At 47.4% G+C, this 23240-nt stretch overlaps 1 protein-coding gene across 8 annotated transcripts in view; it reads right to left on the reverse strand.

Annotated features, from left to right (window-relative positions):
• The window catches only part of ARID1B (AT-rich interaction domain 1B), a 370148-nt gene that overhangs the window by 298442 nt on the left and 48466 nt on the right, over positions 1-23240 (reverse strand). For 7 of the 8 annotated variants that reach the window (XM_058662090.1, XM_004595447.4, XM_058662299.1 and 4 more), the window contains exon 2: positions 19392-19586. The exons of the other annotated variant lie outside the window; for it this stretch is intronic. In XM_058662090.1, the coding sequence (XP_058518073.1) occupies positions 19392-19586 (195 nt within the window). The remainder of the gene's footprint in view (positions 1-19391; positions 19587-23240) is intronic. 8 annotated transcript variants of the gene reach the window in all.

Consider the following 23240-nt stretch of genomic DNA (forward strand, 5'->3'; position numbering starts at 1 on the left):
GGAAGGTATGCAAAATGCCCATCTTGTGTTAGTCAAGCAAACAGGCTGTAGAACAAATTATCGTCTTAAGCTGCACCATTTACAGCTGCATACAGAAGCGCACACGCCACACTTGTCTCTGAGAAGCAGGATTTTGGAGGATGGAGACCTTGACTTGCTGCCATATTTTCAAATCTTCTACCAGCAGAGACACGAGCCCCGTAATGACAGGGACACACTTTCTAAGCTGGGCGCAGCTGGCCAATGTCATTGCCATGCAAACGCCATGGAGTACACCTAACCAACCACCTAGTGGAACACCACTTGGTGACTTAAGCTCATGGGACCACCACTAGCCACGGGGTCAGCACTGAGCAAACTGTCATTCACTGTATGATGTGACTGTGGCACTTTGCAGTCAGAAAAGGGAAAAAGCACAACTTTTCTGTTCCCCAACAAACGTGGAGCTCTTACTTAACCTGGAAATGAAATACATGTTTGTAGCTATTGTACCTCATTAGAAAAAAAAAAAGGTATCATGTGTAATAAGATTTACAAGTGGCCTTAACACTGTTGCCATAATTTTTTAAAAAAATCACAATTTATAAAAAGCCACTTAGTTCGAGGCACTTGAACTCCAATTCACCTGGAACACCATCACAAAGACTAGTTTGGACCAGTCCCAAAGTGTCTGAGCACAAGCTCTTTTGGCATCCTCACAACTTCCCACTACTCTTGTCGGGTCCCTCTCTTACTGTCAGAAAATGCAGGGATGGCTTCCGATGCAAACATGGTAACTGCACGGAGCAAGGCAGACCCTTGCCCAGCTTACTGCACAGTAACCCAAACACATGCAAGCTACACTCCGGCAGTGGGAAGCCTCACGGCATGCCACTCTGTACTCACTCACTCGTGTCCAGGGCTACCTGATAATCACACGGAGACATAACCCTGGTCAAACCGCTCACCGGAGAGTCACAGGCCGAGTCTCGTGGCAGACACTCCTGCATGTGAGGCTGAGGAGAGCCTCAACAACTGGCCAGCCAGAATCAGTGTCAGGCCAATGACACGGTTTCCCTTCCTGGGGCTCTACCAAGTGTGACAATTGGCTTACCAACTACGCTCCTTAAGAGCTTTAAGAACACAAAACTATAAATTAAAAAAATGCCCTCCCCCCAAAAATTCCCACACAAATATTTGCCTTCTGCTTTCTCCTTTTCCATCAATGGAGATGGAGGAGGAGGCAGCGAATCAGCATGCGCACCTGCTCTTCTGGACAGAGGCACGCTGGAAACACGAGTGCTCGATAGGAGGAGGTGTTGGGTTCTGCCTCCTCTAGACCACACGAATGCAAACCAGCCCCCCGTGAGCTGACCGACATTCTACCGGGGAGAACTGCAAGTCTGAGCACCAAGCCACCTATCTCGGCACTGGACTGACTGCAGAAAACTACTGGGACTGGTACTGAAAATTCTAACATTCACCTTACTTTACCCACATGCCTTATCAATGTTTAATAACAAAACAAAGAAGCTGCATATGTTACTATGGTGCTGGTATATAAAATAAGACAGGGGTCAGGGGAAGTGAGAGAGACCACAGTGCTCCCCTGGGTCCTATTGGGGAGGAGCAAGAACAACACCAACACAGCTTCAAAAGAAGCTGAGTAGCACCTTGGGGTAAACAGCATATGCACAATTCCAAGGCATTCCTGGACCCAAGTTAGGAAATATGCCACTGGACACAGAAGACCAAACTGGAGACTGAATGTCCTCACGTTGTTGACATTTAGTAAATATGTTTCTGCAGGAACCTGGTGCTTAATTAATTGAAGTATATGTACTTAGGCAGTGAAGTTTCTCCCTAGCAGATGGTACAACAGGCTTTGGAAATAATGGTAAAATTGACTGGAAGTTGTCTTCTTCATTATTCTACTAAATATCTCACCAAAAGCCATCAGAGAAAGGGCTAGCATCAAACGACCGCTGCATTTTCCTCTTGAGGACGGAGCTAAGATTCAGCAAGGCAGCAGGGCCTCCCCCACACTGTGCCCTAGGATACCAGAGAAGCCCCTGTGCCCTTCCCTCCCCCCAGCTCCATTCCCAGGCTAGACAAGGCTATAAAAAACCTGGCCTGAAGCCAGCTGGCAAGACCACACACTGAGCCAATGCCAGGGCGCGGTGACAAGCCTCAGTCAGGACGGCGGGCTGCAGGTAGGGGTTCTGCTCGACGGGTATCCTAACACGGACGAAGGCAGAGGTTTCATTCCGAAAGAGCACGATCCCTTTCACAGACCATATGTGCAGTTATGTCAACAGCAATGGGAACACCAAACTCGGCTCACAAATTGGTCTTTTCGTTTTCATTCTGACACATAAGGCTTCATACGACTACAAACTCGACTTCCTCATTACAACTGCTCGAACAGTTGCTGCTGTTGTTTTTCATCCCACTCTGGTCCTGGCATAGGGCCACACACAGATAGTACGAAGCTGCTACCTTACAGCAAGCTCAAACTCAGCAACTGTGGTTTGCAAGCAAACACGCAAGAGTTCAAGGCCTAGGCCACCATGATAAATATTCTGGGCTAGTCTCTACAAAGCTCTTCTCCTTTCATCTCTCACTGCTGGAAATTACGCTTTACCCCAGCTGTAGGCTGCGTGGGTTGCCTTCTACCTAGGCAAGTGTTAATAGCTGGCTGGCATTCTGGCTTGGTTCATACTAACTCCATGTTCACCATACCAGTGTGCCTGCATATTTCCCTGTTCTTTAATGTTAGCTTTGTAAGGAGTGGGGAGGCAAGTAGACCACTGCCACCCATGCTTTCCAAGGTACACTGGCTGGGCTTGGGATCTCTTAGGGCTTTTGATGTAGGCAGATCGGCAGCCATGGGCCTCCCTGGGCTAGGTCATGGTCCCTGCTGGTCCAGGGCTGTGACATGGTCAAGAGCCAGGGCTGGGGAGAGGCCAGGCTTGAGTCCTAGAGGACCTCCCAGGGCCAGGTCATTCCACCTGCTATCAGGGGCGGCCCACCAATAGCAATGGGCGTCAGCAAGCAGCATGTCCTTTCACCTGAGGATGGCCTCAGACTCGCTCAGGTCCTCCGATCTCAGAAACCAGAACGTGCGGGTGTGTGGCCTGGCCTCAGCTCAGACGTTGCGTGATTCGACCATCTAGCCTATGTTACTGACTCCTATGGGAAGAAGTCAACCATGCCTCAGAGTAATATGAAGCTGTGGGGGACACAGATATTGGCACTAAATGGAAGTTCTCCAGTTCATTAAAGGGATCCATTAAATGAAATGGAAAGTGAGTTCAGAACCAGGAGAGGTAAGCCCCATGTCTCTAATCAGCAGGAAGTAATCACAGAAGATGTGATGTAACTGAACCCTTCAGTAACCCTAAGAGTCAGAAATCTCTGAGGAGGAGAACAATACAGGACAGGTAGTATCTAGCTTAGAATGAAAGCCACAGGGCCCGGTGTGATAGCATAGTGGTTAAAGTCCTCACCTTGAACACACCAGGATCCCATGTGGGCGCCAGTTCTAATCCCAGCTACTCCACTTCCCACCCAGCTCCCTGCCTGTAGCCTGGGAAAGCAGTCAAGGACAGTCCAAAGCTTTGGGACCCTGCACACACGCGGGAGACTCAGAAGCTCCTGGCTCCTGGCTCCGGATCAGCTCCAGCCGTTACGGCCGTTTGGGGTGTGAACCATAGCACGGAAGATCTTCCTCTCTGTCTCTCCTCCTCTCTGTATATCCGCCTTTCCAATAAAATTAAATAAAATCTTTTTAAAAATTGAAAGCCACAGTTCCCCTTCTCTTTGTGATTCCCACACACCTTTCTACCAATCAACGACCCCTCCCCCAGGAAGTAACTCCTCTCACCAGGGACCGGACACTCCCCTTCCCAAGATCATGGCGCTCTTCCTGCGGGCACAGAATGGAGGGCAGAAACACTTCTCCCTCACCCACCCACCCACCCACCACTGATCCTCTCTACCCCCGTCACACTCCACCGTGTGACCGTGATCTCACCTTTGAAATAAACTTTTAAAACAAGTAAATTATGCTTCAGTAAACAGATAGTAAATTATCCTGCCACAAGTGACCCCATTTCTTTTTTCCACAAGGACTGGATACTGGCAGAACCTCCATACCGTAGCTACGCCGCTGTGGAAGCAGAGCTGGACAGTGACGGCCAGGTGCAGCCCTGGCCACGGGCGCCCCCTCCCTCCTCCCCTGCTGTCCTGACTGGGTGGGGAAGGGGGAGGCGTGTTCCAGGTGTTCCAGGTGTTCCAGGGTAGAGGCAGGGAGAACTGAGAAGAGCACACAGCTTCGGCAGGGAGCGCACAAAGCCCTCGCAGACCTGGGACTACGAACAAAAAAGTCCTTTTCTGACTAAATACATGCTGAAAACATTTTTACTTGACTTGTCTCCTTTTGTCTGTGAAGCACAGAGGGTGGCCAGAAACCTCACGTCCACCTGTGGACATGCATGAAGAAGTGTATTAGGATTCAGCATACCCAGTGAGCCCCAAAGGGTAGAACCCAGACATCATCCTCAACACTACCCTTCCTGCCTACCCCCTCACCTGCACCCCGTGGAGACCCCTGCCCAGGCCCTCTCAGTCTAGCCCCCACACCTCCTCTTCTGCTGGGTCTGCCACACAGCCAGGGAACCACTTCCCTGGAGCAGCACTTCCTGGCTTCCAGGAGGCTTTCCTGGCTAATCCAAACAGAGGCCACCCGCCTTGACTCCCACAGCCTCCTCAGGCTGGGCACCCTGCCAATCAGAGCCACGCCAGTTGTACTGCTTACTTCATTTATTCATAGGTTTATTCTGAGTCTACACATTGCTTGAGCTGGGAGAACTCCAGTATGTTACCAGGTATTACAGTGTAGAAACTTACTGTGTATCCAAGAGGTGGATGGAAAAAGAAAAAACTTTATTAAAACCATTGGTGTAGCAACTTCTAGGAACAGCTACATGTTTATCTCTATTTTCTGGCAGAATCCCACTAAAATGACAGTAAAAGAAGAGAAAGCGCAAATCCATAAGGACAAAGAAAATAGAAGGTGGGAGGATGGCAGATAAGAGGTCAAAAACATTTTTGGAAGGAGAAAAGCAGACAGACAAGTGATAATTAAAATTTTAATTTGTTCTAGGTGAGAGGATAAGCAGCAAACTAATTAAAGAGCAGAAACCCCAAAGACAGGAATCCGAGGGTAGCAGGGCCGGCTACAGAGGGCAATGCAGAGCCCCCCAACCCCAACCCTCACTTCAACGCTACCATCAGCCAAGGGGACCCCCAACACGAGAGTCCAAGGACAAGGGGGTAGGAAGGCCCATCCCCCATCCCCCGGTCCTCCAGTGGGAGAGTAAATCCCTGGCGAGCACGTGGGCGGGGCGGGCACAGACAGGAGATGCTGGGGTCTTTTCAAAAGACAGCCTCAGGCCCTCCCCATTACAGGCCACCAGGGCACACAGAGCTGCCTGCCACCCCCGCAGAAAGCCAAGGATCCTGGGTATGCAAGGCCTCTGGTTAAAAACTTCCTAACGCTATGTTCCATGAGACAGACTACTGTATCTGTGACATAAAAATAAGACAATGTAAAAAAGGGGGAAATTTGATGAACAAAAACAAATTCATGGAAATAAAGCTATGAGAAAGAGAAATTCACCGGAGGAGCTGAAAAACAACGTAAGAATGTCTGGCAGGAAAGGGAACAAAAACACGAAAACGGAATGAAGACAACCAGATCTAACAGTCAAAGGATTAATCCAGGATTTATTACAGCCAACTAATAAAATTTCCAGATAGTGAGAACATAGAAAATCAGGATGAGAATATTATCAAAGAATAGCCCTGCATGTACACACGTGTACACACACACACACACACACACCCCTAAGTTTAACACTGGATAATCTTGGCAAAATGAATGGAAAACTACCAACTCAGAGGTTCATCAACATTTTAGAAATCACAGAAATACAACTTCTTCAGTCTCCAGACAGCAGACAATGGCCAAGGCCCTGGACACGTGAACAGAAATGCTGCGAGCTCAGGTGACAACGGGGAACGACAACTTTAGAGAGAAAATCGCATCCAATATAGAATTCTACACTCGGCAGCTAGCCTCCCAATGCAGGCTAAGGCTGGAAAGGTGCCTTTCTGATCCGCAGGGACCCCGGCCTTCCCTGGAGCCTTCCCAACAAGTCGCTGGAGAAGCATCCCACAAAGAAGACACAGACTAGGAAAATAGGATCTGAGGTCAACCCAATTCCAGAAATGACAATCAGGGGACATTCTGCCACACAGTAATGAAGAGGATGAGTCGGGGTCCCCAGGTGGCCTCCAGCTTGACCAAGGACTTACCACTGCTGGCAAAAGCCACAAGAATCCGAAACAGGCAAGAGGCAACGTGCCGGCTTCCCAATCAAAATCCACTCCGGCCGGCCTAACTCAAAGAATGTAAGTCAACTGAAGGAATCCCAGCCACAAGAGACGCTGGGAATAAGAGTTACGAATTTTACATCTCCGAGGTAGAGCTTTTAAATTCTTCTTTCTTTATTTTTACTGTTGGAAAGATAGAGGGAGAGACAGAAATGCACATGTGCACACAGAGACACATCTTCTATTCAGTGGTAAACTCCCCAGAGGCCCACCAGGCCAGGGCCGGGCCGGCCCGAAGCCAGGAGGGTACATGGGCCCAGGGGCTTGAGCCATCACCTGCTGGGAATCAGAGTTGTCAGCTTGGGTGGTTCCCTAAACACACAAAGGCTATTTGCAATATGAGAGCCTTCCATGAACATGGAATCCTACTGGAGCTGCAGTCAGTGGCTGGTGCCAGCCTACTGAGGCACACACCCACAGAGGCCTCAGATAAACTGGTAACGTACACACTCCTGGAAAAGTAAAACAGTGAGATGCTTATCAACTCCAGGATGACAATAACTTATACCTTAAGGAAATACATTTCATTGTTTGTGACTCAACAACACAGTTGAGTCATTTTACTGTAAACAGTGAATGCTAATTTAGCCAGAAGTTAAGGACTATAGTAGTAAAGGAAATACAAGCCAAGAGGTAAGTTTTTATTCAAAATGTAGCTTAGGGGGTGGGGGGGATATTGTGGCACAGCAAGTGAAGCTGCCACAGGGGACGCCTTAGCCCATATCAGAGTCCCTGGGATCAAGTCCTACCTTCCCTTGATGCGCCGCCTTCCTGCTCAGACACCCAGCAGGCAGGAGAATCCAGGTCAGGTATCTGGGTTCCTGCCTTCCACGTGGGAGACCCTGATGGAATTGCTGGTTCCTGGCTAACCCGATGGGAAGCAGAACCCAAGCTCCACAGCATGCTCCAATCCCAAGGCGCTCACCTCGCTGCATTCTAGGCACCCGAGCCTCATCAAGCTCACCAACGATTACTAATCCATGTCTAAATGACAACTCTGTAAACCACCACCGGAGACCTTAATAATACTTGTCAATTCAATAACCCGGAAACAACAGCAAAGCAAATTGATATATCAGATCATGGAATTTCCTGAATGCAAAAGATCAATTACCAGAATTCACTAGGGACATGTTATACTTGAAATCAGTCTGGATTCCACTCCCCTGCGTGCCCTGGCTTCTCCCACAAAGTGTTCCTCCCCGCGGTCACGGTGCCAGGCAAACACCGGGGCCTGCATTCTACTCACCCAGCTCTGCTGCCCGTACAGTGGTTGTCCGCCAGGCCCTCAGGAGCAAAGGCCTGGCTGCATTCCCATCGGTGACTTCTCAGTGACCAGTACAGGCCAGAGCACAGGGAGCACCAGGCACAGGGTGCTGAGTCAGACGCAAAGGACCTCAGCCTAAGAGCACGACTGCTTTCCTGCAGAGTGAATCACCCTTAGTTTTATATTTTTTCTTTGACGGGCAGAGACTAACGGAGCTGCAGAGAAAGATATTTTCCATCTGCTGGTTTATTCCCTAGTGGCCCCAACAGGCAGGACTGGGCCAGGGAAAAGCCAGGAGCCAGGAAAAGTAGCTTGGTCTCCCATATGGATGTCAGGAGCCCAAAAGTCCTTGTGTCATCTGCTCCCTTCCAGGCACGTGAGCAGAGATCCGGATGAGCAGCAGAGAGCAACAGGGGATGCTACCATCACAGGGCTTGGCTTGAGCTGAATCACTTCTGAACATTCAAACTGCAACTATTTTGAAAGAACTCTGTGTTTACTACCATAAGAGAGTACCAGAGGTAATCCCATGAAGGTAACACATTATGATTGCATTCTAGCTGTCTTTTGACATCTGAGAAGCACTTACTGAGGCCTGTCCTTGAGAAAGAGCACAGGAAGGAAGCCACTGTGAAGCACCAGGACCTTGTATGAGCTGCTACTTCCAACAGGCTCCCGTCGGGAAGGTGATGGAGCTGCTATATACTCCACTGCGATGTGATGCTGTGCTGTTACCAGCTGACCTGAATAATCCCAGGGGAGTGTAATACATGTACTGAGAAACACAAGGCTGCAGAGTCTTTTAAAAACTCTCTCTCTCCATTTATATATGAAAGGCAGGGTTACAAGGAGAGGGAGAGCTCTCCCATTCACTGCTTTCATTACTCAGTGGCCACAGTGGCTACTGAAGCAAGAATGTTCAACCAGGTCTGCCACATGCGTACAGAAGCCCAGGTGCTTGGGCCATTTTCCACTGCTTTCCCAGGAGCACTGGCTGGAAGCTGTATTGAAAGTGGAGCAGCTAGGACTCAAACTGGCACCCTCTTTGGGACGCTGGCACTGCAGATACTAACTTAACCCTATGTGCCATCGTGCTGGTCCCTGGATAGTCAAGACCATGTGTCAGAAAAGCACAATGCTCTGCTTGCAGACTGCATGACCTCAAGTAGCCAATCTATATTTTTCCACCATCAAAGAAGTGCCACTAGTGTGACGGATCTGCAGAGGTTACAAGCAGTGATGTGCGGAAATGGCTTACAAGAAGATGCCCTGCCGTCAGGAGAGTCTGTCCACCAAAGCCTAGTGCTAACACACTATGGTTCCAACAGAAAGCGGCCGACTCCAAAGGAAAACACGCAGCAATTCCACTCCTAAACAACTGAAAAACGTATATTCAGTTACTTGAATATTAATGTTCCCAATAGCACTATTCACAACAAAAACATGAAACCTGACCGTTCACAAGTAGATGAACAAGCACACAAAACATGGTGTATCCATACGAGGGAATGCTATTCAACCATAAAAACCAAGGAAATACTGACAGGTTACTAGAACTAACCTTAAAAATTTGAAGTGTGGGGCTGGAACAGTGGTACAGCATGCCAATCCTTCATCCTGTAGTGCCAGAATCCCATGTCAGCATCAGCCCTGGCTGATCCATCTCCCATCCAGCTCCCTGTGTTAAGGGCCTGGGGAAGCAGTAGAGGAAGGCCCAAGTCCCAGGGACCCTGCCTCCACACAGGAGGTAAAGAAGAAGCTTCTGGCTTCAGCTCAGCTCAGCTCTGGTCATCGCAGTCATTTGGGGAGTGAACCAGTAGGTGGAAGCTCTTTCTCTCCCCTTCTTCCTCTGTAAAATCTGCTTTTTCAAATAAATAAGCAAATCTTAAAATAAATATATGATGTGAAAGAGGGACACAAAACCTCTCCTATCACATGGTTCTAGCAATACAAACATCCAGAGGAGGAGACACAGAGGCAGGCAGGCCAGGAGCTGCCTGGCATGGGGGAAGACTGCCACGGAGTCACACCTAGCAGGAACATGACCCAGACCGCACACAACACTGTACCTGGCTGTACGCTTTAAAACAACTAATTTTAACCATGTGAGGCTCACCTCAAGGAAAAGTTTCCCCCAGTGTTAGACACAGTGGGTGATATTTAAATTTCAATTTTGTAGATGTCACAAGAACTTTTCATAAAGCTAATTTCAATGCAAGATGGGTCTACTCTAATTATAATCAGTCTTATTTAAAAATAAAACTGCATCCACTCACTGAGGGGAGTATTCCAGGTTTGCCAGTACTGAACAGTGGCAGTGCTAGCGGGGCTGAGGTCAAGTGCAGAGGACCTGACACTGGGTGCAGCCTCTGAGCCAGACATGGGGCTCAGCGGCCTGGAACCCTCTCCCCCAGGTGTCCAGCGCAAGGGCTCAACAGCATCTACTTCAGTAGGCCACGGCAAGGACTGCACTAACCCACATCAAGCCAATAAAACCAGAGTAAGCCGCAAACAGACATTAGTTACTACTGCTCACAAAACGGACATAAACAGAAGCATGCTGAGCACCAGACAGGAGTACCCAGGGGGACAGCACGCAACCAGGAGCTGGCACAGAGGGGCCCACCTTGTAAGTGCCAGGGTCCCTTATGCATACCGGTTCGTGTCCTGGCTGCTCCACTTCCCATCCGGCTCCCTGCTTACTATAGTCTAGAAAAGCAGTAGAGGATGGTTCAAAGAATCGTGACCCTGCACCCACGTGGGAGTCCCAGAAGAAATTCCTGGATCCTGACTGGCTCAGGTCTGGCCATTGTGCCTTTTGGAGTGTCAGCCAGTTGGTAGGAGATCTTTCCCTCTGGTTCTCCTTTTTTGGTAAATATCATCTATCATTCCAATAAAAATAAATAAATCTTTTAAAAAAAACTGACACAGAGGCTATGATGATCAGTCACCTGGCAACAGTCTCTCACCTCCTTCCCAAGGACAGGAAGGTACCAGTATGCGGCCACCTACCAGGGCTGAGGCAGAAGCTTGGGGAGGGTGGAAGAGGTCCGCCTACGCAAACTGCCCAGAAACCGCAGCCTGAGCCAGCGCGCAGGAAGTCAGCAACACCCAGGCCACTCTGGCTCAGGCGCAGCCGGGACCTGCTCTGAGCCACGGGCTGCGCCCGTCTGCCTCGCACCCTTTCTGCAAGGCACGTGCAAGGATTTCATGTAGGAGTGGCGGCTTAAACTCTCCAGCAATGGAGAATTAGAACACTCCTTGAAAGTGTCTGTCCATGAGGAACCCTTCCGGGGCTGGCAAGGGAAACCGAGTGGCACCTCCCCGCAGGGCGTGGTACCACCCTCATCCCCACTCAGCTTGTAGGACCAGTAGCCAGCCTCTCCGGGCGTGGGGTGGGGAGACCTTCCTCAGTTAGCCCTGTTAGAGTGAAGAGCTGAGCTCAGGCACACCACATCCAGTATCCCTAGAAACTTGGCAGGCCACAAAGGCAGGCAGGTGTGTCTCAAGCACTGGAGGTCAGATCAGAAGAGAACACCCCAGACATGACGTGCTCAAATGGGCAAGACAGAAAACGACTTGGGGGACCAGCGCAGTAGTCTAGTGACTAAAGTCCTCGCCTTATACGCGCCAGGATCCCATATGGGCATCAGTTCGTGTCCTGGTGACCCGCTTCCCATTCAGCTTCCTGCTTATGGCCTGGAAAAGCAGTGGAGGACGGCCCAAAGCCTTGCTTCCCTGTACCTGCGTGGGAGACCTGGAAGAAGCTCCTAGTATCCTGGCTTCAGATGGGTGCAGCTCCAACTGCTCTGGCCTGTGGCCACTTGGTCAGTGAATCAGCAGATGCAAGATCTTCCTCTCTGTCTCTCATCCTCTCCACATATCTGACTTTCCAATAAAAATAAATAAATCTTTAAAAAGAAGAAAAAAAAAACCAAGCTACTCAGCTAGCATCATGGCTCAGGCCTTCAAGTTTTCCCAGCACCTGAAGAGCAGATTCAGCCCTGGGGCTGGAAGCAGCAAGGGAACTAGGGCTTCTCTGGGAACTGGAATGTCGGGGTGAGTGAACGCTCGTTCGGGGAAGCACAGGCTGCCAGCACACACTGCCCAGACACACGCGGCTGGGAGCACGCTCCACCTAGTAGCTAACACGCCAGTTCAGATCCCCGCGTCCTACACCCCAGTGCCCGCTCCAGCTTCCTGCTGATGCACAGCCTGGGAGGTCCCAGGCGAGGATCACAGCTCCTGTGGTTGTGCCCCAGCCGCAGCAGCTCCTGCCACGGCTCAAGCAAGCAGCTGGAGCAGAAGCAGAGGGGACAGGACTGAATCAGTACTCCTGGGCTGGACCAGCTGAGCCAAAGGACTAACTCCTGAGCTTATTTTTAAAACTCTCAAGTAATTTTAATGCTACCTAAAAGATAAGGTTCACATCACAAAAAAATTTTAAAAATAACAAAAAAGCCTAATGTATTTTAAAGTTCATATATGTAAAATACACAGAATTGGGGCCAGCGCATGGCCTAGCAGGCTAATTCTCCACCTACCAGTGCTGGCATTCCATACGGGCCCTGGTTCATGTCCTGGCTACTCTACCTCCTATCTAGCTCCCTGCTTTTGGCCTGGGAAAGCAGCAGAGAAAGGTCCAAGATCTTGGGCCCCTGCACCCACATGGGAGACCTGGCAGAAGCTCCCTGGCTCTTAGCTTTGGATCAGCTTAGCTCTGTCCATTGTGACCAATGGGTGGTGAACCACTGGATGGAAGACATTCTTTCTCTGTCTCTCCTTCACTCTCTCTCTCTGAAATCTGCCCTTCAAATAAAAATAGATCAATTTTCTTAAAAACATACACAGAATTTATCTGAGTAAGAGGAAGCAGTGTAAACTATGAGCAGGGCAGACACTACATTGTACGCGGTCTTGGGTATACCTATACATAAATGGTCAGACAAAAAAATGTATTAACATAAGCTTCCTTATAAGAAGGTAACTTTTAAAACTAAAAGTAAAATCATCTCACATCTTCTTAAACCTTCAAAGATCTTGTGACTGTATCTCACTTTGAGGAAAAGGGCTAAAGATTTTAAAGTCTATGTTTAGCTCAAAACATGATCTCTTCTAACAGAAATCTATTGAAGAATGTCAAACTGGTTAAATCCCAACTATACTATAAAGACTAACTAAAATCAGTTAAGCATTCTAGAATTTTAAATTTTAAGGAGCAAACAAAAATTACCATATCTTAAAATCCTTCACAACTATTTTCTTGGTACAAAACTCTACATGGAACGCTGGCATCAAAGCTAGTAGCATCTGCTATCAGCTTGGAAGCAGAAATTGAAGTGGAAATGTATTTTGTTGGTAAATTTTAAATAAATTCATATTCACTGCCGAAGAATAACTGAGGAAACCAAGACAAAATGGGGCCAACAAAAAGCTATTATTTATAAAAATCTGCAGTCACTGAAAGGGCTCCAAATACATCAGGTGTACAAGCTGAACACGAGTGGATATACACAGCACCAACACACAGCAAGGAAACCCCACGGCACTGGAGCGCTCTCCTGGCCCGAACTACTGCCCTCCGTCAGACCCGTGGGCTCAGACAGGGGTCTAGCTATACAGACGCTATGTTTCACATACAAGGGGTCTTCAAAGGGTTTATGGAAAATGCATATTATAGAAACCACATTTGCATTTCAAACAGTTTTTTCCACGAGTTTCTGAAGCATGCTCCTATGATGTAGTGTAAACACACCCGAGTTCCTCGCAGGAGTACGTAACTGCCCCAGGCATGTGTGTGTATGAACGCATGTGCACTGAGGCCAGAGGCCAGAGGCCATCTCTACATCCAAAAGCAGCCACCCGCCACCACAGCCGCTCCTGTTAGTGACACTACATCCACGCTGCCTTTCTCGTCCTACCACACCCCTCTGGACAGAAGAGCTAAGCCGCCTGCGGACAAAACCCAAATCAGGACCTTACTATTGCATTCGCATTTAGGAATGTAAACAAACATTTCATATCAAAAAGCTCTGGAATTTTTTCAGTTTTTAACCAGAACTTCCCCTTCCCCCTCCTATACATCCTTAGTTTTCACAGATTATTTTTCAAACTACAGCAAAATGTTGTTTTAATTATACTTTAAACGTAGGGGGGGAAAATATATCAGAATAGACAAAAATGCAAAGTAACACAGGTGGGAATCCTAGAAACTGCTTGGCTGCCTTAATAACCCCAGAGAAAACATTTATTTTAGCCAAACAATGTAATGTTTGTCTCTTTTTTAGAAACATCTGCTGCCAAAATAAACATTTGCATTGGAAGAAGTGTTTTGGCTGTTAAGATGGTACCAAATAAAATGCTTATGTTCTGAAATAAATATTTTAGTCAAAAAACATGCAAGAAAACCGACACAGCCAAAGGAGCGTAAAAGAGAAACTAAAGACACAAATTAGAGTATCTATGGCTTTACAAAGCCGTCTTCAAAAGACCTGTTTTTAACTTGAATGAAAGTGGTAAGCTCAGATGAATCACCTTGAAAATAACTAATTTCTCATTAACTTTGCCGCTTTCAAGCAACAAGCACACGCCATGCTCTTGCTGTAAAGGCTTCACACTACCAGTTGCATTTTCCACTGTGAGTACAGTCATGAACTTCAATCTTTCATTTTGCTTTCTTCCCCTACCCCCAGCTTTATAATTCTAACAGGCACTGTACAATCAAACATCTGCGACAAGACAAGGAGAGTTATCAACCCAATAACCCAAAACCAGGGGGAAAAAAAAAACTCAGACTGAAATTTGCTTGACATGTAAATATATAACTTGGCTTTTGTAGCTTATTTTTCCCAAGTGCTACTTACTTTATGCAAAAATTTTCTTTAAATCAAGTTGGCAAATGCCTGTGTGCATTCAGGACCAAAGTGGCCAAGCCTGTGCCTGGCCCGCGGTGACCGGCACGCAGGACAGGGCCTGAGCCACACATTATCTGTGCTCCTGTGCTCGGTGGTAACTGTGCTTCTGGTAAGCCTCCCCAGGCTTGAAATCCAGGAGCCTTGAAGGCAGAACATTCTCCACAGAGGCATAGAAAATTCATTTCCCCTCTCAGCTCAATCAATACCCAAGTAGAGACTAGGTTTTAGGGACACCGTGCAAAGCTAATCTGTTTAGCCATGTATTGCCTGATGCTGTGAGAGTCAGCAAGCAGAAGCTCACAAACCCAGTTCCAGTTAATAAAGACTAAAATGAAGGACTGTTACCGCGTCATGCTTCAAAGACTCGGTCACGAGGACATTTCAAAAACAAAATTATCAGCATACAAATCAAGATTCACCAGGTTAATACCAAAAGCAGACACTGCAGGCCAGGCCCTCCTGCCTCTGCAGGCCGTGAGACCGTCCACAGGCCCCCTCGCCAGGCACTGCAGTGCTTTCTAACCCAACGCGCATTTAAAATTCCTGTCACACGAGAGGAAGGCCAGCCAGAAATCAAACTGTGACCCCGGAGCCAAAGACAACTTACCACGCAGCTGGTAAGTGGGCAACTCAATTTACAAATCTGAATTCCTGCATTTTAATCCTTTGCAGAAATATATGAGCAATATTAAATGAGCTGGATTCAGCTCATTAGAGGCTCACAAACCAAACGGAAAGCTTTGGAAGTCCTCCAAAGCAAAGCCATGCCTAGGCGGTGACGTCCACTCCATAGACACTCAATGTCATAATTATCTCCCAACTTCTTTTTCCCTGAAGAACCACAGGAGCCAGGGAGGACAACAATGTTCAGCCAATTACATTAATCCTGAAAGATGGACAGAATCAGCAGCCAATCACAGTGTTGTTTGTGGGCAAATTCACAATTTCCAAAATTTGCTAACAAGAAAACTCATTGAAAAATCTGTTCCAAAGAACAGACTAAAAATAACAAAACAAAGGTTAAGTGTTCCAATAACCTTTGCTCAAAACGTTCACTCCTTCTTTTTCCTCTCAAAACTATTAATAACTGTTCACATGCATGAACTTGGAAAACTCTGTCTCCTTTAAAATATTACACACTTGGGGCTGGCATTGTGGCACAGTAGGTAAAGCTGCTGCCTTGAACGCCAGCCGCCTTGAACGCCAGCTGCTCCGCCTGGCTGCTCCACCTCCAATTCAGGTCCCTGCTAATGCCTGAGAAAAGCGCTGGAAGACAGCCCCAGCATTTAGACATGTTTAGGCCCCTGTCATTCACATGGAAGACCCAAACGAAGCTCCTGGCTTCAGCCTAGCCCAGTGTTGGCCACTGTATCCATCTAAAAAATAAACCAAGGGATGGAAGGTGTCTCTCTCTCTTTCATTCACTCACTGTCACTTTTACTCTCTCCCTCTTTCTCTGTATCTCTGACTTGCCAAATAAATAACAAGTTATATTTTTTAAAAAGTTACACAACTTCCAAAATGTGTTCACAGCTATTTTTAGTCTTTTCAATTTTGAAAAAAATACTGTATTTCAAAGCTGCTTTACAACTAAATGAGGTGAAACCAATACAGATTGTTTACACCCTCGACTATGATTAATCCAATATGAAGGTTTGATATCTCTGCACCCAGGATATTCAGTTTCTTATTAGATACACTATTTTCCTTTCATTATCTCAAAGATTTCTGCTTAATTAGAATTGGGCATTTCTTTTGCTTAGAAGTAAAATACCTAATCTAAAATCTTAATTAAAAATTTGCTCAAATACTTGTTGGGAATCTTCATCAATTTATCCCCTCAAATAAATGTAAGGATTATTAGATTTTTTAAAAATATTTCAGCTACGGGCTTGGCAGCGTGGCCTAGTGGCTAAGGTCCTCGCCTTGATCCCATATGGCTGCTGGTTCTGATCCCGGCGGCTCCGCTTCCTGTCTGTCTCTCCTCCTCTCAGTATATCTGACTTTGTAATGAAAATAAAATAAATCTTAAAAACAAACAAACAAACAAACAAAAAAAAAAAATTTTAGCTACACGGGAATTACATAAAACCAGGAAGCTAAGAAAAGAGAATATTTATACATTTCCTTTACTTCTAGCTATACACATTTGGGAAAATTAATAATGGAACAAACTTGCTCAGTGCGCGGGGACTTTGAGGGTCAGGCGCTCCAAAGGACCTCTTGGCTTTTGTCCCCCGGCAGTGCCTATGGTCTTTGCACACCCTCTCCATGTGTTTGACTCTCTTTGACATGGAAACTAAGTCCGTATCTAGAACTTCTAATAAAAAGATCTCCAGATCTGAAGGAAAAAAAAAATTTCAGCTACTCTGCTTCCGACCCAGCTCCCTGCTGGGGTTAAGGGCCCTGCCAGCCACGTGGGAGACCAGTATTTGGCTCTCCTGCCTTTGGAGGGCCCAGACCTGGCTGCTACAGCCATTGGCAGCATGAAGTAACAGGTGGGATATCTGTCTTTCATAACAAAAACAAAAAAAAACTTGCTCTCTATCAGAAAGAAATAAGGTGCTTGCCGCAAACCGGCCTTCAGGAAAGCATAGCGAAGGCGCAGAGTGAAGGTCCCCTTCTCCTGGCCCCTCTGCAGGCTCGCTGCTTCTCATACCTTCCTCTCATGGCCTCAACTATACACACTCCCCACCTAGGGAGCAGAGCTGGGAGAACAGAGCAACGTAGGAAAACCGTCAGCATGCCAACTGCTGCAAGTTTCAACGGCTCGTTTTCTTTTTTTTTTTTCATTAATTACATTGTATTATGTGACACAGTTTCATAGGTACTGCGATTCTCCCCACCCCTCCCCAAACCCTCCCACCATGGTGGATTCCTCCACCTTGTTGCATAACCACAGTTCAAGTTCAGTTGAGATTCCCTCATTGCAAGCATATACCAAACATAGAGTCCAGCATCTTATTGTCCAGTCAAGTTCAAAGGCTTCTTAGGTATACCCTCTCTGGTTTGAAGACAGAGCCAGCAGAGTATCATCCCAGTCAATTAAAAGCTCCAACATACCATCAGTAAAAATTTACATCATTATGGAATTAATTGACATAGTAATGAGTAGCCAATACGTTAAAAATAAACGCTAGTTCTTAAACACCTTTTGTGACCACCTCATTGACATTTCAATTTTAGTTTATACACAACATATAACATACATAACATAACATGTTATACATAACATCATATCTGGTATTTAACCTTTTGGGATTGGCTCATTTCCCTTAGCATTATGGTTTCCAGTTTGGCCCATTTGGCCACAAAGAACTGCATTTTGTGTTTTTTAATAGCTGAGTAGTATTCCATGGAGTAGATGAACCATAGCTTTCTTATCCAATCCTCTGCTGATGGGTATTTTGGCTGCTTCCATGTTTTTGCAATTACTGATTGTGCTGCTATGAACATAGGAGTGCATGTTGGTTTCTCATAAAACAATTGTTCTGGATATATTCCTAGGAGTGCTATTGCTGGATCATATGGTATGTTGAATTTGAGTTGTTTGAATGTTCTCCATACTGATTTCCATAGAGGCTGCACCAGCCTGCAGCCCCACCAGCAGTGGAGTAGGGTTCCGCAACCTCGCCAGCAAGTGTTGTTGGTGCTTTTATTCATGTGGGCCAGTCTTACTGGCGTCAGGTGGTACCTCATTGATGTTTTAATTTGGATTTCCCTTATTGCCAGGGAACTTGACGTTTCAATGGCTCATTTTCAATCACCGAGGGGTGAGATTTCTTCCAGTAGCAAAAGCTATTTAAAGGCATCAAGGCTAAGATTCAAAGCCTGAACTACTCCTATCTTTCCTGCATAGCTGCCTTAAACATACACAGGAAAGACAACACTCGGTTTATGAAAAAGAAAGCTCAGAGACAAACTATCATTGGGGCTTCATAATGACTATACATCACGTAAAGGATTCCACACATGCACTTCAGAGAGCAACAGCTCCGTCCACCACCACCTCCCTAGAAACACTCTGGGCAAACACAGGAAAGAACGTGCCCAGACCCTGGGAGAGTGGCTGTGTGGCATGATGAAGACCCTCGGATGGCAGGCAGTCACGCACTCCCCGGCTGACAACAAGGTATGGCAACTGATGAACTTGCCATTCTGTTGTGCCTAGTCTTTTCCAACTTCCATGCTCCAGCACAACAGCGTACTCCAGGTTTCCAAAGGCTGCAGGCTGACTGTGGTCAGTTAAGGTAACTCCCTCTTACTCCAAAGGAAAAGAAGAAAATGACTGAGCAGGAAGTATCTTTCAGTTCAAACAGAAGCACAAAACTCGTCAAGACAACAGACAGCATCAAACCACTGCAGACGTAATACACAAGCTTCAAACAGTCCCCACGGAAAAATCAGGTAAGCAACAAAAACAAAGATAACACTTTAAAATAATGCCACATTCAAGGATAGATATTTAAGCAGCTTGACTATCCATAGCTCAAAAGCTGATTATCTGACATGGAAGTGTTAGAACGCCAAGTTCACTTCAGACCTTAGATACATATATACACTCTATTGCTGAAGTACAACAGAGTCCACCTTCCAAACACAGCTCGTACTACTCACTGGCCTCCCGGGCAAACAGGTCACCTGTCCACTCTGTTCTTTTTAAAGAAATAATGAAAACTTCAAGTAGAAAAATCAGTGGGCTCTCCCCGCCAACTCCTCCTCTCTCAACACCATTCTTTCGGTAGACAGCAAAAGATGAAGCCAGCACCAACCTGCTGCTGCGGGTACTGCATCCCGCCCATAGCTCCGGGGGTCCGCCCCTGGATGCCAACAGGGTACCGCTGAGGGCCTGGGGGACCGTAGGAGCCTCCTGGGTAGGGACTGCTCTGCTGCGGCTGCGAATGGGGGTTACTGCCCATCCCATACAACTGAGGTCTCTTCATCACCATCGGATCCATCGGGCTGCCCTGGGGAGACATAAAAGAAGTGGGTCTATTAACTCACTGTTTATTACACAGGCAGAAATATCTGTTGCACTAATCTGTGCATTAAAAACACAACAATCCTTAACTTGGAAAATATTAAAAACAATAACCTTACAGGAACCCGGAAGGACATTAAGGAAAAAACCTAGATGGATAAAGGACATTCTATTTTTAACTTCTGGGAAGGTGCTTAACCATCAAGAGGGATACAGAGTAAACAATACAGAGAAAGACTTAGTATCCTAAGCAGAGAGAATACACCTGCATCCAAAATTCTATTATGCTTGTAGGAAATGAACATGATACTTCATCTCATCCAGCTCCTTTTTACTTACTTGTAAAAAGGGCATAGGATACTGGGTAATTAGCAACACTTTCTGACTTCAAGGTAGGTTTAGAATAATGATTTGATTTTAGACTTGAGTCTGCAAGTCCTGGTTAAATATTAGTGCATCTCAGAGTGTTCATTAAAAAGTGAATGGATAGATTTTAGATTATGCAAAAATGTTTAGGGTGAAAATTTTCACCCATCAGAAGTGTCCAGGGATGAACACTCCAGGCCTGAGTCACCTTAACAAAACATAACCGGTTCAAAATTAGACTCTGAATTTGATTTCTGCTTCACTGAGTCAGTGCAGGCCAGACCATAGGAACCCGCAGTGAGAGCGGAGCCTGGGTGGGGCTTTCACACCCTTGGGTTTGGCCGAGGGCAGAGCAGCGCAGGCCAGCCTCAGAGCTACAGCAGTGAGCAGCTGCACTCCTGAGGACCTGCCCTCCTTCCCAAACCACTGACAGATCCCTGCTCAGTGCCAGCTGCCACATTCCCACCAAGCCAAGAGCACCAGGAGTTGCTGGAGGACTCCCAGTCAATAGGAGGAAGAGGTTTGAGGAACAGTGGCAGCTACAACCCAAGCACACAGGCACAGGCTGTCGGGTGTGCACCAGGAAGTTGAGGCTGGCTAAGGCGAGGTGAAGCCAGAGTGTGCCAGCAAGCGGTTGCGACAGGGGGAGCAGGGTGCAGCTCCCGGGTCATCTCGAGGCTTCAGGCCACTCTTACGGACGGCCCACCAAGTGCTGTTGTCACAACCATCCATCAGGAGCGTGGCTCTCTGGCAGGGGCTAGAAGCCAGGACAGGCTGCCACAGGGCAGGGGCGGGGGCTGAGGTCCTACATTAGCAGCAGCAGTGGCAGAGGGCAAGCCCAGATTCTGTCACACTCAGGAGGAGAATGGAGCAGGGCTGGAAGGCTGCACAGTGACGCAACATAGGCCCTGGATGACCTGATGGATAGGACATGCGGGGGAGTCGCCGTCACCTGCTACCTCCCCACCCCACACTGCATGGCAGTCACTCGTGTTCTACATGGGGGCGTGGGGTGGTCCCAACAGGAAACCCAGGTGGAAACACACAGAAGGAAGAGACACACTGTGAGCTTGGGACTGGGGTCTGGCCTGGCAAAGCAAGCAGGGAAGTGAGCACACCCAGCACGATTGCACTGGGAAGCTGGGGTGCCAGACTGGACACACCCTAAGTGCCCAATGCACACTCGGTGACTAACAGTAGGAAGCAAGGGAAGCCCACGGCAGCATCAAGAACATATGCGAAAACAAGGGGTAGAGGACTGCATCATAGGAAGAACCTTTCAAGGAGAGCAATCCATGGAGCCCACAGAGGCCCAAACAATGGTCAGGATCTGCCGTGAGCCGTGCTCCGAGTGTGCCGTTACAGAGAATGGTTCACAGACGGCAACAGAACAAGCTGCAGCCACACCTGATTAGCAGGTGACTGCTGAGCTTGGCAAGGAGTCTCACGACAGAGATGAGAAACCCACAGATGAGGAACTAAGGTAGGAAGGAGGCAAAAGGGGGAGCCATGAGGGGAGCCCCCAAACCCAGCAGGTCCTCTCAGCTGCACTCCATGGTCACCTGCCCTGCTTCCTTCTCGATTCTAGAGACTCATGCACTCACAGCACATCACCAAGGACAGAGCGGGTCCCAGCGGCTGTCCTTGAGAGCCTTGGGCTCAGCAGAGACCTCACGGCAGGCCAGCAGACATGCTAAGGGACAACATGGCCCTGAAAGAATGGCGGGCGGGGGTCACACACGGGCTCCCTGGAGGAAGCACCTGAGCCCAGCCCAGAGGGACTCACAGGAATCAGCCAGGAGCTCCCAGCACCTCACACTGCGTGGCATGTGGGGAGACAACAGGGTGCTTGTGCCCTGGCCCCACGCTACCAAGGACGGTCCTACTCAAAGTCCCAACTTCACGGAATCTCAACCTCTCCTAGTTTCATCAACCAAGAAAACGTTTGTACCTCAAATGACAGAAGCTGAATGAGAAGAAGCTATTTGTTACAGCAGTGGGCTGGCTTCACAATTAAACATACTAGGACAGAAAATCGAATTTCTTAAATTACCATTAACAAACCTCTTATCCCCTGGTCTCCTCCCCAGGTGTCCACTATGAATGGGACTGACCCAGGCCAGGCAGAGGCCAGCAACTTGAGCCAGGTGCCCTGCATCAGGCACGCTTTCACAGCTGCCTGCCCAGGTCTGAGCCGGCATGAAGCTGGAAGCAGGGGCTGCAGCTGAGCCTCCGACTCTGGAGCGCTGATGGGGGACCCAAGCATCTTAATTGGCATCTGAATCACAAGGTGAAACTCCTCAAAATTACTTAAATTACTATTTATAACCAAGGAAAGTAAGATACAACTATTTTCCTTCAAAATATTAAAAAGAAACTTTCTCCAGAACTGTGAAAATCAAGCTGAGCTGGTGATTTCAAAACTAGCCAGGTCAATGAACAACCCACAGAGAATGAATGAATCAGATTTCAGGTGGAGTTTCCAACACTGGCAGTTCAACAGCCCAGGGTGCCGCCGAGGCCTACTGGTCTCCCTCAAAATAAGGACGGACCAGAAGGCGGTTAATTAAAGCAGAAACCATAAAGGGGAAAATGATTGCAATGTCTATCTTTTCATGCTATGGATAATACTACAACAAATTCATCTTCTCAGTGACTTAAATTGTTTTGTAATACCTGTCTTGTCACTGCCACCAGCTCTCACAGGCCTACTTAAAATTCAGCTAATTTGTACCCATGTCAAATGTTAGCTTAACCCTGAGATTTCTGAAAATCAAAAGCATGAAATACACAGATTATCTGTACCTCTCAAAATGCATCAAATATCTTTCCATGAGGCTTTAGATTTGAAAACAGATACTCCTACAGCGCAAATTCTTGAATTTTAACCTTCTCTGCTTACAGCAATTCCTAAATACTCATCCACAATCCAGATTCGTCCCGCTGTGTACTCTTGCTATTTTTAACATTAAATATGTGCAACTGCAGTATCTCAAACCCTGCTTCTCACCATCTCCTTAAAAAAACCAAAAATCAAGCCAACGTTAAGACTACTGAAAACCATAAACACCAAGTTGCTTCTCACATTCACATACAATGCAGAACAATTTTCTGTTTATTAATCATCTAGTTCTCTACTGATACACTTCAAGAGAGACCGCCTGCCTGTCTCATGGAACGTCCACTGTATCAGGGACACCACCCTCATGAAGCACTGGCCTCAAATCTGCCCCTAAATAGGTCACCTCCAGCCTCTTCTCCCCGACAGCAGGCT

The sequence above is a fragment of the Ochotona princeps genome, chromosome 1, assembly GCF_030435755.1.
Source record: "Ochotona princeps isolate mOchPri1 chromosome 1, mOchPri1.hap1, whole genome shotgun sequence".
NCBI lineage: Eukaryota > Metazoa > Chordata > Mammalia > Lagomorpha > Ochotonidae > Ochotona > Ochotona princeps.